At 40.7% G+C, this 16,311-nt stretch overlaps 1 protein-coding gene across 14 annotated transcripts in view; it reads left to right on the plus strand.

Annotated features, from left to right (window-relative positions):
* Nucleotides 1-16,311, plus strand: part of tacc2 (transforming, acidic coiled-coil containing protein 2) — a 64,891-nt gene that overhangs the window by 11,145 nt on the left and 37,435 nt on the right. For 13 of the 14 annotated variants that reach the window (XM_026940325.3, XM_053232260.1, XM_053232265.1 and 10 more), the window contains 4 exons: nucleotides 233-471; nucleotides 4,283-4,372; nucleotides 6,655-14,736; nucleotides 15,850-15,957. In XM_026940325.3, coding sequence (XP_026796126.3) covers nucleotides 233-471; nucleotides 4,283-4,372; nucleotides 6,655-14,736; nucleotides 15,850-15,957 — 8,519 coding nt within the window. The remainder of the gene's footprint in view (nucleotides 1-232; nucleotides 472-4,282; nucleotides 4,373-6,654; nucleotides 14,737-15,849; nucleotides 15,958-16,311) is intronic. The other variant, XM_053232264.1, reaches the window with a different exon arrangement.

Genomic DNA, 16,311 nt, shown 5'->3' on the forward strand with positions numbered 1-16,311 from the left:
AAGCCTCTGTGTGTAAAGATCACGATGTGTTCTTGTTTGATTTCCACGATTAACCAGTTTGTGAGTGGTTAGTAAACATCTCAACCATTACAGGAGCTTTTTGTGAACAGCTCTATGGGCGAAGGCATAGTTCACAAAGTGAATGATTAATCTCATTGACACAGATAATTGAATGCTCAGTCATAGATCTGAAATTCCTCTCACTCTTAATGGTCTTTGTTGTGTCTGTCAGGCTGAAGTTCACAGTGAAAAAGTCAGTCCAGAGGCTGAGAAATCCACCAGCGCAGACAATGGAGTAGTCCAGACTGAAGTGCTATCTCCATTCCACAGTCTCAGTCCCGTGGTGGAGGCAGACACACAAACTCATGAGGACGGGGGCGGTAAAGAAGAGGAACTCGAGTTTCCCCATGACCTGCTGCCCAGCATAGATCTGAGCACTGAGCTCAATCTCACCTGGGGAGCGTCACTCAGGTAGGTCTCCAGCTCCTTTCACTCTCTCTTACGCTCTCTCTGTTATTCTGTTGCGAACACGGACACACGAGTGCTAACTAATATGTTTCAGGCTGGTCCTGGCAAGGACTTCCTGATAACATGGACTTAGAAAAAAAAATGCTTGACATTATGTAGTTAACAAAGGGCAAGTTTCAGCATGCCACTGCTTTGAAGATATCAGATGCAAATCCCCATCTCACATTTATTTTGCATGCGTAACTCATAAACAAAAGCATTTTGTGCAATGATGTACCTGGGTTAGTGTGAGGATTGTCAGTCCTGGTATTAGTTCCTCTAAAAAACACGTATACAGGTTCTGCATTTTTCTTCCATGCATGCATAGTGCATGTCTATTTGTAATCTTTATTTCGTCTCAACAACCAAACTAAAAAAATAGATTTGTATTTACTAATGATACTGTATGACAAATTATAAAATGAAATAAAATTGATTTTAATGCTTTATGAGCAGCAACCTTACCTATCTTAGTAGTTCGAATCACACAATGAACATAAAAATGGAAAGCAACAATGTGTGAGATGTTATGGGAAAAACATCATTTAATAAGTTTATAAGTAATTCAGTTTTTAACATTGCTATAACACTAGACCAGCCTTATTTGCACCACATTCCAAACTCACTGTTAGGCTAAAAAAAATCAGTCACAACCAAAATGAAATGAAGAATCTAAAGGGTACTAAGTTAAGTATATTCACAGCACTTCTGCCAGAAAGTGTGACATGATGTTTTGCACCTGGCTAAAATGCTAGAGTGCTCTTCCATAGCCATCTCTCACTATATATTTTGTAGTTAGCTCATAAAAATGTAGCTCTGGCATGTTGTATTTATGAGTTTGATGGCATATATTAGTTCAACCCCCCCGAAAATGATCATATCAGTGCCACAGACAGTCAGACAAGACGTGTATCTCTGTACATACTGTAGTGTCCTTCTGCTACTGATAAAGGGGTAAAAATATTCACAGTTATAATCATGTTGCAAGATTCAATTCAATTTTATTTGTATAGCACTTTTAACAATAGACATTGGCAGCTTTACAGAAATATATAAATTCAGGATATAAATTTTAAATGTATGAATTTATCCCAAATGAGCAAGCCAGAGGCAAGGAGAAACTCCCTGAGACTATATGAGGAAGAAACCTTGAGAGAAACCAGACTCGAAAGGGAACCCATCCTCATCTGGGTGACACTGGATAGTGCAATTATGAATAATTCCCTTCTATAACTGTGTACTACATTTTCAACAAGTGCGATTGTGTAACCACGAAATTCATTATAGTTTTAACATGAAGTCTACATATATTGTTGAAGTTATCAACTGTTCACTGATGGAGACTTGACTGCAAAACTGTTCGTGGGCCATTTAACAAGAAGCCATTAAGTTAAAGGGCACACCTAATGTAGTCCATAATAACAGTATGTAGTAGTAATTGCGCATGAGACAGTTTGTTGTTTTGACTCTGTACTCCAGCACATCAGATTTGATTTCATTAAGTAGCATTTATTTATTGAACCATATTGCACATATCACTTCCATTTTTATGTACTGTCCCTCCATTATAGGTGTCAATAAGTAAGTGGGCTGTTGGCTGCTTGGTTGTTTTTTTGGTCAGCTGTGTTTTTCAACTTGCGCAAAAGAGCTAAGAAAAGATCTGGATTTGATGAATGATGGCTCTCTAGTGCCAAAAAAGGTAATGCCACTAAAACAGGCCATTATAAAATATCTGGGGAAAAAGCCAACAACAACAACAACAACAACAAACCTCATAACCAGTAATCACATACTGTATTTAAAAAAATAATTAAATTGAGCTCTGTAACAAAGTCTTATGGACAGGTTAGAAAGGAAGGAAATCTGCAGACCAAAGCATAGAACTTCGTATGTGAAACATGGTGGCTTGGTAATCCTTGTCTGTCAGTGAAAACTGTAGATCGTAGATGTAGAAAAGTGTAAATGTACATGGCTGTGGGCTGTGATCTGCAAAGCACTAAACTTGCTGTGACATTGTTTGCTTATGCTCATTTAATTTCCAAGGTCTTAAATGTTCCCTGAAATGTGGGCATGTGGGTGCACTATGGATATAAAAAGCACTACACAGCTTCTACTGTATATTTAATGTAAATACCCTCATGTGACTTTCTGCACTTATTGTTTAATCCCTAAGACAGAACCAAGATTGTCTTACCAGTTGTCTTTCTGTTGAATTATTTACAGTCTGTGCTACAAATTGAAAATATTGTTTTATATAGTTCTGCATATAACACATAGTCTTTACCACATGTGTGCAGTTCAAAAGAAATGCTAAGCCTTACACCTGACTTGACAATTCGTCTGTCTTTAAAAGGCAGATTAACGCCGCAGGTGTTGAATGAGTTTCCAAAGTTATGTGACTCACTGTTGTGGAAAATTTGCCAGAAGCTGCTATTGGCAGGCTTGTGCATGAACATGTGTGCAGTTGAAGTGGTAATTCAGGCATAATGGAAACTTTAATGATTTAACTTCTTAATAATTTGCAGAGTAATGTAATTAAAAGGCAACAGATATCTAGAAGGTTTTTTTAAATTATTATTACCCCATTTTCTCCTTATTTGGTCATTTCCCACCCACTAGTGAGTTTTTCCCTTTTCAGATAACAGCTAACAGCTAGGGCATGTGGGGGCTAGCAAGTGCTTCCTCTGAGACACATGAAGCCAGCCACTGCATCTTTTCCAAGTGCTTCTTATGCTATTACACAAGACAGACGAAAACAATCAGAGGAAAGCACAAACTTCTCTCTTCCTCATACATGAGTTCACAAACGTCCATGATTGGTTAGTGTCACAGTGATTGACAGAGCAGAGAGTAATGCCAATTTTCTTGGACTCCTGGACGCAGATAGTTGTGACAGTTTCCAAACTTTTGATCTTCTGAGGATAGGGTGAATAATTTTCCTTTCTGTTCTATTAATTTATAATATTCCACACAGAACAGTCAGGGGTATAAGGAGACAAAATGAGTAAAAAAGCATATCCGTGTGGGTGTGTTGCGTATGCATGAGTTCACAGCTGCATGTGCAACTCACACAACCATTAAGGACAGGGCAAAATTCAGTTTTTGTTCCTTCTTTTTCAAAGTTGACTTAAAGTTCCAAGCATAATCGCTAAATTAGGTAGGTCTACTGTGTGGCTTTCAGAATCTGGTTTGCTTGATAAATCCCATCTGAAGTACTGTATATGGAAATAACCTCATAAAGCCCCACCCTCTTCTGAAACCACAACTACACCCTTGCAGACAAGTGATTAATTATTAATACAAGAACAGAACGATTTTCAGGAAGTCTTCAGCCACCTCAGAGCATTATGAAATGTGTTTTTTTGAGGCCAAATAGTATCTGCTTGCTGCCATTTGCAGTAATCAAAACAGCTTGTTGTACTGTGTTTGTGCATGGGGTGTTTTCGCATTGTGGAATGATGTGCACTGGTTTGGGATTTCTGTGTGGAATAAACTGCTGGCATCTTTTTGTTTTTTTTAAATCTCCAACATTTATCTCTATTATTCTCTCTTGCTGAATCCCATATAGCCACACAGTTTCCACAGAGAGCTTCAGCCACCTCAGCGCATTATGAAACGTGTTAGATAATGAAAGATAATTTTGCTTATTGCATCAGCTATTTAGAAGCATGTTTTGGAAAGAAAACATCATGGCTCTTATGATATGTTAGGATTTCTTGTTCAAGCATATCTCTATGTGTGTGTGTTCATGTGTATGAATTGTATGAATAAGTAGCAGTAAGCCGGGTGAGCAAGGAGATCCCCTGCTGGGAGAAGTGCAGCATTACATGGAGGCCAGTCCACCAGTGGTGGCCACTGTAACGAGGTAACAGATAGCAAAATGCAATCAGAAAGAAACCAGGTCCAAACCTGTACAGCACTGCCTTACAGCAATGAGCATGTTATGCATGTTTCCTTCACCCCACATCTAATAATGTGCACACATCCTGTGTAAACACAAGGAAAGAAAATGCATCTGCTCTTCAATATCTTTTAAACAAAACTGACAAAACCATGGGGTCCCAGAATCCCAAAGGCGTTACACTACCACAGAGGAAGTTACAGTGTCACAAATATTATTTCAGCAAATGTAATAAACAAAAAAAATTTGGTAAATTCTAGCTTTAAGTCCTCCTGATGCACCCTTACTGGCCTCTTTATTAGACACACCTACCTTGAAGCGCACCCTGACAATGTACAGTTAGACACTAAACGTCTTTTTCAAGCGCCATGTATATTACGCTAGCTGGCCAGTTTACTGTGAATAGGGATGGATATTTTCCTCCTCAAAACAGCAAACTGTATAGTAAATGTTATAGATTTAATAAACAAATATGTCTGTATGTTGGTTGATGTAAAGCAAATACTTATATATAGCATATCTAATTTAAAGGTAAGAAGTGCTACTTTGCTCAGTCATGTTGATTTGAAGTCACTCATTGAACTTGGACAAACTAGTAGCTGAGAAGACTACCCTGAGTTCAAGAGTAGGAATTTCAAGTTGAGGGGTGTTTTCTTTAGCTTTTCCTGGAAAATTACAAGTTACAACATCTAGTCGAACGTAGCTTAAGCCATGCTCTACCAGTGCCACACACACTGCCATACCACTACTGTGTCATGGTAATTGCTGTGCGGAGCACATAATATTAATAATAATAATAAAAATAATATTTAGACATCAGTGGTTGTTTCTAAAGTGGGCTGCCATATTGTGCATAGCAACAGAGAGATTACAGTCAGGAAGTGTATACCTATAATGTGCCTATATGTTAGATGTACCTGATAAAATGATCAGTGAGTGCAGGTACAAGGTAGGTAGACCTAATTAACAGGCCACTCAGTGTCTGTTTCCAAAGGCGCTACACACAGTTTTCATTTTGCCTCCACATTGCATATAACAAACTCACCTGATTTAATATCCACATAAAAGAACACAACTGAGAATCTCCCAAATATCAATGGATTATCTTAAATATGAAAGAGATGCAGTGTAAATCTTCCTATCACCTTTATGTATCTAATTACAGTTGCTAAGTAGTTTCTTGATCAACTGCAGCCTCCTCTATGGGGAATGTGTATGTGCTCTGTGTGTGTGTAGCTTGGTTTTTGCTACTACCACTAAGCTCTGATTGACTGATTTGATGTGTGCACACAGACTTAGCAAGTTACATATATGTAGACCCTTATACTGATTTTATTATATCCAATAATTTGCTAGATTGGAAAAAGACAGAAAGCACTGTAAGGAGAGCACACTATGATTTGTTGCAGTGCAGCAGACAGGTGTGTGCCAAGTCATCCACAGGCATGCGCACACTCACACATGCACACACACTGGCATGCAGGCAAGGGCTTGCCATTCATACCCTGTTTCTCCTCTCACATCTGGCAGGGTGTGTTATTAAGATCTTTCTGCTTGTAGGTTGGAAAAAGGCAGCTTTTTCAACATAATTTCTATGAAAGACAGCAGTACATGGTATTATTACCTTACAGCTTACATTGTGAATGAATGCCAGAAGGTGACCTTGTGATTATGACTTGTGATTATTATGTTAGTGTGTTTCCATTTGCGGTTGGGAATGATTGATTGCCATAGAGTTTCAGTTGGCAGAGAAAAATGTGCTAGGTAAATATTAGCTTTACTCTGTGAATATCTCTTTAAATTGAAGGCACAGAGGGAGAATTACTGAGGTTGAAAAGACAGGCAGAGTGAGGGCAATGTGTCTGAACAAGCTGGTGCTATTGTATTGGCCAGTGACTCAGCAGCTGTGATTCAGCACCAGAAGCAGGAGCATCGGAGTGGTTATAATGTACAGCTCTATCTGATGCTTGTTTCACGAGGCTGACAACATCTGTATGACTGTGCTTGTGTTGGCAAATCAAATGACTTGGGCAGAAATAAATTGCTTTTTGTGGCCAAATAGTATCTGCTTGCTGCCACTTGGAGTGCTCAAACAGCTTGTTATACTGTGTTTGTGCATGGGGTGTTTTCGCATTGTGGAATGGTGTGCATTGGTTTTAGGATTTCTGTGTGGAATAAACTGCTGGCATCTTTTTTTAGTCTCCAACGTTTATCTCTATTATTCTCTGTTGCTGAATCCCATATAGCCAAGATGGAGAGGCAGTTTCCACGGAGAGCTCATCTCTTCCACAGCTCCAGTCAGCTGGAATGATTCAGGAAAATGCACCATCACACCAGTCCTCAGCAACGCTGCTGGACCGTGAGCTCCAAGAAGCCTTTCAGGAATGTGAGGAACAAATAGCCTCTTTTGGCATGTCCTCACACTCAATCACTTCATGTAGTACAGATCAGACTGACAGCCGTCTGTCAGAGGCCGTGTCTGCAACTGATAATGAGGAACTCAAGAGTGCAAATATCAAGGAGGATCCTATGTCACTGCCAATTTCACTTGCAGAATCTCAAACAGGATGTGACCTGGGTTGCCATGGAAATGTTGGAGCACAAACTACTGATTTAGCATCTTGTACAGAGGAGGCTGTGTTTTCCTTTAGAGACTATGTACTAGGGAAAACACAGCCAAAACAGGCCAAGGCCGAAGATCGCAAAGAACACAGTGAGAAATTGCATAGTGAACCAAAGGAAGAATTTCAGAAAGAACCTGAAAGGGAAACATACACTGACACAACAAAATCCGAAAATGAAGTAAATAAAATATATGAATTACAGGAAGTACCAGAAGGTGTCAGCTTAGTAGCTTACAAAGACTCTCAGAATGAGGAGAGTAAAACTATAACAAGTCCAGTGGAAAAGCCACAGATGACACCTGAAACAAGCACACAAATTATTACCACTACAATCATAGATAATAAATCACTAAAAGGATTTTCAACAGAAAATGTCATTAATCATTGTTCAGTGTCAGAGAACTCGGATTGGGATGGGATACAACTAAACACACAGACATTGCTGGAGTCAGAGAAGCAGGTACAAATTATTACTCAAACAATGGCTCAGTCAGAAACAAACCCTGATCTTAAGACAAACGCAGTTAATCAAATAGAGTTGTTAGACACACTTGGACAGCTGGGGCATCTCTGCTGCTCACCTCCAGGGTTTTTATCTAATCAGGCTCATCTTACCCCACTGGAGGCTACACCTGCCCCCACATTGGACCATCTGCAGGGAACTGAACAACAGGGTAACTGTATTGGGGCAGATGGACCCTGTAAGTCAATATCAGAGCATGAAACCCTAAACCTCAACTCAACAAGCGAAGCTGAAGATGAGAAATGTTTATATAAGGTATCTACTGATAGCACTGTGATTGAATTTAGAGATGTTAAAGCCAATGAACATGAGCATGAAAAGAGATGCAGTTCAGAGGCATGCCCACTGGAGGAGGAGGCGGAGGAGAATGTGTTTTTTATTGGCGGTGAAGCTGGCACACACACAGTGGTGCGGGGGAAAACACACTCTCTGAGCAGAACTAGTACTAAAGGGATAAAGACAGAGGAGGAGAGTGCCCTTGAGGAGGCTTCAGCATCAGCCGTTGATTTCACACCGCCACTGACGACATCCACAATGCCAGAAATGATAGAATGTGAGGGAGTGGGAGAGAAGGGAACTGGAGATTCAGAAAGAGTGAAGATAACAGAGAAAGGATATTTAGATGGAACCATAGAATTACAGGAAACACATGAATCTCTGTGTTCTGATGGAAAACAGAGTGAAATTATTGCAGCAGAAGTGCAATTATGTTCGCTAAGCTTTCCAGAGACTGAGAACTCACCTGCAAAGGAAGCTAAGGAGGTAGAAGCAGCATCTCGGGTGAGATGGAGCAGCAAAATGATACAAAACTCTGAAGGGAATGAAGAGAAGGGAGGAGGTCTGCCAGTTGATTGCTCCCTGGGGATGGACTCTCTCTCTGTAGCTGGCGAGAAAGAGACAGGCACAGCCAGTGTCGTGGACATGACTGTGGTCACAGCCTCCACACCAGAGTTTAATGACAGATGTGATTGGAAGAGAAAAAGCTCTGAGTCACTGGAGGAAAGGCGAGGGGGAGGAACGGAGGAGGGGAGAGGGAAAGAAAGGGGTGGAGCAGAGACTTTAAACAGAGAGCAGGCACTGTCCTTGACAGTGACTAAATCGTATCCTCTCCATGACAACGGAGTGACACTGGTGGCACCGCAGCAAAGGGGTGAACTCGTCACTTTGGTCGCAGCAGACATAGCTGACAAAGCCTTACCTTTGTTGACCAGCAGCAAAACAATTGCCAGCAGCTTGATCAACCCCTCCTCTCCTGTCTTCCTCTTAAACGCCACAGAAACAGAGAGCAAGGAAGCATCAGAGAAAGAGGCTCATCTGAACGAGAGTTTTAATGCATTGGGTGAAAACCAGCCAAACAGCGATATTTCACATCTGCCAGCTGCTTCAGCAGATGGTAAAGAGCTTGCTGCGCAGACCAACTATCAACAGGTACAGAATACTTTGTGGATTCAAACTGAAATTAGCAGCACCCAACAAAACAAGGCGGGGACAGGAAAAGACACGTACCATAAGAGTGAAGACCAGCACCCATCATCTACATCTCAGCTGGATATGAGGAGCAGCACTAGAAGTTTTAACAGTGTGGAGGGGGGAACTGGGGGAGATCAAGATGATATGCCACGCCAGATGACTGGGTTTGCGTCTCTGCCGCCACTAACAGTTCATGAGAATCTGTGGCACCCAGTAAGTGAGACAAGCTTTAGCTTTCAGGGGTTATTTAGCAACAGAAATCCAGACCCACCCCAAAAAGCAGTTTGTACCATGTGTGAAAGCACCAGTGAGACTGAGGTGACGGAGGAAAACATGGCTGTGAATGAAAATCCTGAAAAGCATATTGATGGCAAAAAGGCAAATGATTCAAAAGATAAAACTACTAATAACATTATAATGAGTGCTGAAGAGACACTGAAGAGTGTGAATACTGATGATACGAAGACCTCTGAGAACAATGCAGTGAACCAAAATCCTGATCTGTGTTTGAAAAACAAAGAAGAGAATCAAGGAAAGGATGAAATTATAATAATCACCCAGAGCACCCTGGAGCATAAACCTTCATTAGAGGATACTAATGAAAAAGGGGTTGAACTGCAGCATACTGTTATTGAAGAGGGTGGACGTGATAAAATGAACCTCTTCAGTCTTTCTGACCCCGCTGTGTCTGAGGTTGTGCTCCCTACCAAAGAGGTGGATGGAAGGGAAGCTAAATCAATGGAATATGATGTGAGAGAAACTTGTGAAGAGAATTTCCATAGCATTCTGAGTCACAGTGTACAGCAGCAGTCCAAGTTAGAGCCGCAAACTTCAGAAGATGCTTCTCAGGAACACTGTATAAAATCTGAGGAAAAACCCCTCTCCTGCTCAGATGGAGACGGCATGCTGTCCAGTCACTCTACTGACAGGATTGGCATATCCAAGCAGGACCTAAAATCAAATACTGAACAACCCTGTGTAATTTTCGTTGGATGTCCTCAAGCAAAATGTGAAGAGCACATGAGTGAGCTCCAATATCAAACAGAATCCAGTCATGACACTGGACCAGCTTCAGAAGTTGCCATGGGTGTTGTGAGTACAAAAGATCCTACGCCTACTGCTATAAAAGTATCTAGTGCAGTGGAAGGGAGCGTACACTCTGCCAGGGCCAATATTCAAAGTGATACTAAAGTGCCTATTGTGCTCAGGCCTCCTGGCCCTATGATGAGTCACTGGGAGGTCATTAATGACTATAATGTTTCTCTCCCAGGAGAGGAAATGAAATGCAGCCAGGAAGTTAATGCAGAGACGAGCAGTAAGATTGTAAAAACCGATACTGTAGAAAAACCAGAACCTGTGGAGACTACGGGAGAAAAAATAGAAAATAATACCAGCCTTTCCTGTATGAATGTGTTATTCCCTGATATAACTGTGACGGCTTCTTCCGTGCAGGATTCCAAGTTAGCATCTAATGAAGTGGAAGGTACTAATTTGACTTCAGGCAGCCTACATGGTGATGACAACACAAATGAGAGGATAGATTTTGTGGCGCTTAAGAACTCTAAAGATGGAAAACCTGAAGTGGATTTTAAGCCTGGGGCACCTGAGAAACTGTTAAGTACTGGTCATGAAGAGGAACCCCTGTCCTGCTCTACACCATCTGCTGCTGAATGCTCCAAAGCAGACAACACACTGTCAAGCCAGTCTATTAACAGTACAGACATATCTCAACAGGACCAGATATCAAATACTGTGATCTTGAAGGAATGTTCTCAAGCAAAACTTGAAGAGAACACGAGTGAGCTGCAATATCAAACAGATTTAGGTCGTGACAGTGGAACAGTCTCAGAAGTTGCCATGAGTATTGTGTCTATGAAGGACCTCACGCCTCCTGAAATAGATGTATCTGGCATGGGGGAAGGGGGAGTTTCTTCTCCCAACATTCAAAGTGATCCTAATGTATCTATTGTGCTCAGGCCTCCTGGCCCTATGATGAGTCACTGGGAGGGCATTAATTATAATGTTTCTGTCTCAGAAGAGGAAAAACAATGCAACTATAATAAAATCAGCACTCTGAACAATGGAAGTGTTGATGCAGCAGATATGAGAAATAAGATTGTGAAAACTGATACTGTAGAAAAACCTGATGAGCATTCTGAATCTGTGGAGACAAAGAGAGAGAAAAATGAAAATAATAACAGCTCTTCCTGTATGAATCTGTTAATCCCCAATATACTAACTGATGTTGCTTCTTCTGAGCAGGATATCAAGTTAGCTTCTAAAGAAGTAGAAGGTACTAATTTGGCACCAGATAGTTTACATAGTGACGAAAATGCAAATAAGATCAAATCAAGCCAGTCTACTAACAGTACAGGCATATCCCAACAGATCCAGAAATCAAATACTGTGATCTTGGAGGAATGTTTCCAAGCAAAACCTGAAAAGAACATGAATAAGCTTCAATATCAAACAGATATAGATCATGACAGTGGAGCAGAAGTTGCCATGAGTATTGTGTCTACAAAAGAACTCACACCTCCTGATTTGGCAGTATCTGGCATGAGGGAAGGCGGAGTTTCATCTTCCAATATTCAAAGTGATACTTTAGAAACACCTAATGAGCATTCTGAACCTGTGGAGACAAAGAGAGAAAAAATTGAAAATGATAACAGCTCTTCCTGTATGAATGTGTTAATCCCAGCTATAACAACTGACATGGCTTCTTCTGTGCAGGATACCCTGTTAGCATCTAGAGAAGTGGAAGGTACTAATTTGGCACCTGGCAGCCTATGTAGTGATGAAAAGGCAAATAAGGGGATTGATTTTATGGTACAAGAGGACACTGGAGATGAAAAACCTGAAGTGGATGTTCTAGCAAGGGAACCAGGGAGACAATTAAATACTCATCATGAAAGGGATACAAGTCCTATAAGACAAGCCACTGAGCAAAATACAGAAACTCTACCGCTTATTCCACAACACAGTGATGATAGCAAATTCTATGACAAATGTGATGCTATTTCTAAGCCAAATGCGTCAATAGCAGATAAAGTTTACCCTTCATTTGGATATGTCAGCTCTGAATCAGAGGACAGAATGGCTGATATTCAGTCCTCACCATCTGCCCATGCAAAGCCGAATTCCTTGGTGGAGGCAGACACCTCTATGGCTAAGGAATACTGTGTGAATGAACTTTCCACTGTGATACCACAACACTCAAGCCCCAAAACTGCTGCCTCTGAAATCAGCCCTGTCCTAAATCAGGTGCTGATAGAGGATGCAAGTAGCTTGAGTAAAGATGATACAGTTAGAACAAATAAAACATATCAAGAACATACTGAAGAAGAAAATCAAGTGATTAAGTTGGAGCATCTTGAAAAACCAGAGTGTGCAAATGATGCTAGTCTATTCAAAGAACAAACCACTATAGATAAACTTAATGTCTCTGAAAATAAACTGAAGTGTGAGCAATCATTCAGCAACATAGGTACATTGGATAATGGACTGTCTGGAAACCTTATAGAAGAGATAAACAAAAATAAGGAAACAACCCCTTCAGATGACCTACAAGAAAGCAATCAAAATCTGGAGAAAGAAGTAGAAAAAGTACAAACCGATGTTAAACAGAAATTGATAAATGTGGATCAAAGGGAGACACCAGAAGAACAAAAGGACAGGAAAGAAGAAAAGCACTTAGATGAAACAGAACCAGGAACATCTTTGAAGACTGGTCTTTCTGATTCTAGCTTAATCCTCACAGGATTTGAGAAGGAAGTGCAGAGCTGTGGTAAGGATTTGATTGAAACCACTCATCCATCCATGGATCAGGACCTGGTGCAGGTGACATGCTGTGAGAGAGACCAGACACAAGATCAGACAATATTTAGTGAATTGGATTTGGCACCTGCTTTAAATATTAAGTTCCAGCCTACAGAGCTACAACAACCACAGGAATGCATTGAAGCTGCAGAAACAGTGGAAATTAGAGGTTTAGAGAGGTATGATGATGTTTCTATAAAAGAACCCAAGGTTAGCTGTCCTGGTTATGAAGTGCAGGCCAATGGGATTTTGGAAAGTAGAGTTGAATCTGAGAACTCCTGTAGTAGTTTTGGGAAGTTGGAAAATGTCACGTTGCTGATGGAGCACAACAATATCATTACCGAGGGTGATGGGCATCTTGATGGTAAGCAAAATCGAAGTGAACCCAGTATCAAACCAACAGACTTTAGAGAAGATAGAAACCAAGCAAACCAGATTAAGTTGGACAATCAAGAAAATAAATTCCTGAGCATTTCAGCAGCTCTTGAAAATACAGAGCTCAACACTGAGCTGAAAGAATTGCCAGTGTCTTTCATTCAAGATTCACAAGAAAGTGAGGGCAAACCTCACTTGGGGCAAACAAGTGAATCACAGGTCAGTGATAAACCTGGATGTCTGGAGGAAGTCGTACCTGACCTCTGTAAAGCTGTTGAACTTGCCAACGATTTGTCTAAGCCATATGAGAATTCTAGCACCTCACACCATGAACACAAAACAGAGGATCAATGTTTCAGTGCTATCACCTTTGGCAAGAACAAGTGTACTGAGGAGTGCACTGGTGTTCAGGTTGAGGCTATACTGCCATCTGTTTATAGAACTCCTGTTGAGAAAGTGGAGAGTGAGAGTGTTGTTGATGTCTCTCAAGACCTGGGCAATGAAGAGCTGACAAATAAAGCTCAAATTCACAAAATAGAACTCCCTTGTACACCCCTTCAAACTGAGACCTTGGCTTTGGTGATGGAGCAACATAATGAGGCATCACTGGATCCCAAACATTCACAAAACAAAGACTGGCAGGATGCATTTGATTCTGAAGCACAGCATACTGAGTCACAAGACCTCACAAGTCCAGGAACTGAAGAGGAGGCCAAAAATAAGAAGATACCAACAGTTATTTCAGGAGGGGTCAAGCAGATGGAGCACAGGAAGGAAGAGATAAGTGGATGCAAAGAAGAGGGAAGAGAGAATGAGACAGCAGAGGGCAGGAAACTCGCAGAGAAGTCTGAAAGGCCTGAGACTAGGCCCGCAGAGTGTGATCTTAGAGACATAAAAGAAGGAAATGAGAGAAAATTGCCTGAACACAACAACTCGGTTTCCTCGGTTTCCTTCACAGTCAAAACAAGTGATGGCACTGATCTTCTTAAATCAACTGTCAGTGATGGCTTGCAGACTGAACAGGAAAGGGAGTTATCATCAAGCCCCAAACTCACTGTTGTTGCCACGGCGTCAAGCTCACAGGACCCTTCCCAGACATTACTCAATGCTAATGCAGACTCTGGTCACGAGGCTGCCAATTCCTTTATTCAGACTATAGGTGAAAGTGCTTCAGAGGTATTGAAAACAGAACATGGCTCAAACAATGGAGAAGTGGACTTCACTTTATTCAGCAAAGTAGTTCAGAAGGAAAAGGCTGATGGCGATGAATACACTGAATATGTATCAACAAATGAAGACAGGTCAGTTACTCCGAAGACTAGGGCATTATCGGAGGAAGATGTTTCAGACAGCCCAGGTGCAGCTGTTAGTCCTTTAGAACTGAATCAAAAACCAGTGAGCACAGAAGAATCATGTGAGAGTACAGACTGGCTCAGAGAACTGAAAGAGGCGGCCTCTATATCTCAGACTCAACAGAAATATAAGCTTGAGATGCCTTGTGGATCTGCAGATAACAGGTACTTGAGAACTGCTAAGGAGAGAGTTTATGTAGCTACTATTCATACTGAATAACAATGATGAGAATTTTTTTTTAGCAGATATACACTTCAAGCAGATATACATTGTTTAGCAGATATACATTTCATGATTTTAATCCCATAAATGATTGCGGTAGTTCACATGACTTCTTGGGTAGAAAAAGAAGTCAGGAGGCCTTTCAGTAAATGATAAAAGATTTTCACATTCCCTATATTTTTCAGCATAGCTTAGTCTCAGCCTCTGATGCTACATGTCCATGCATCTGATATCTTTTTATAGCTGGTCACAATCTTTAGAATCTTGAAGGTTGCAATCTGCTTGGGTATTTGCACTTCTGTGTATTCATACATATGTACACTGGTTTTCAACGTGAAGCCAACTGAGCTTTTCAGAGCAGGAAGCAGTCACTGGATTAAAAAGAAAATGTTCAATAAGGCAAGTCATTAAAGGTTAGTTGATAGTTGTGTTTGAAAAATGGCCTCTTCCTGTGAAAATATGTTGGATGGCCATATTTAGTGACAAATATTACCACACTGTCTAGCAATGCCTAGAAGTCTGGTTTGCTATACTAGCCATAGCCTAACCTACACTTTTAGATAGAAATGTTCCATTTACCACCCCCAGAGTCCTTCTAGGGGAATCTATAAATGTTTTATGTAGAACCCCACAACAGAGGATTTTAATTTCAGAAAATATCCCAGTTAGAACCCCTTTAGGAATTTAGAAGTCTTAACCACTCTTGAAGAAACATTTTCTCTAAGTGTACTATAACTTTATGGTATATTTAGATCTTGGTTTCAATTTACAGAAAGTTAGGAAGTATAAATATGCAAGTTTTTGAAACTGTATAAACTATTGTGGTGGTTTAATGAAAGTTTGCACATCTACTATGGCCCATTATCTCCTGAAGGTGATCTCAGCAATGACATCATCTCATGCCCTTTTGTGACAAGAAAGAGCCTATTCATATAGACACCCAATGACACATCGCCCTCACAGAGACTATAAACAATTGCTTATGCGATCTTTGTTTTGTGATGCACACATGGTCATCTCTTGACCCGATTTCTATGCTTGTTGTTTATCCCTAGACCTTTTGGGACTCTTGACAAACCTCAGGCTGAACTAGCGTCTGATTCCCCTACTAAAGACAGTGACTCTGTAGTAAAGGAGCAGCCAGAGGATCCACCAGACAGCAGGTACGAACTTTATTAGACTACATTACCACTTTTGCATAAGTTAGTTTATTCTGTAAGCTGTTGATTGTTTTTGTTAGAAAAAGTCCATAGTTACATTCTGATAGGATTTTACTGTGGATTAATCACTCACTTATCAGTGCTATGTTTACTTTCTCTCTAATTCTGTCTTCTTCACTCTTTACCGACCTTACTATAAAACTACATAGCCACACCATAGCACTTGGTGCCTGTCAGTCATAGCCTTTGACCCAGAAGTTTACTAGGAGAGACAGACTGGGGCCAGAGAGTGACAGACATATTATGTCCTCCTTATTTCTTAACACACAAAGGTTAGCTTGTTAGTTCATGCTGGTA

The sequence above is a fragment of the Pangasianodon hypophthalmus genome, chromosome 3 (assembly GCF_027358585.1).
Source record: "Pangasianodon hypophthalmus isolate fPanHyp1 chromosome 3, fPanHyp1.pri, whole genome shotgun sequence".
NCBI lineage: Eukaryota > Metazoa > Chordata > Actinopteri > Siluriformes > Pangasiidae > Pangasianodon > Pangasianodon hypophthalmus.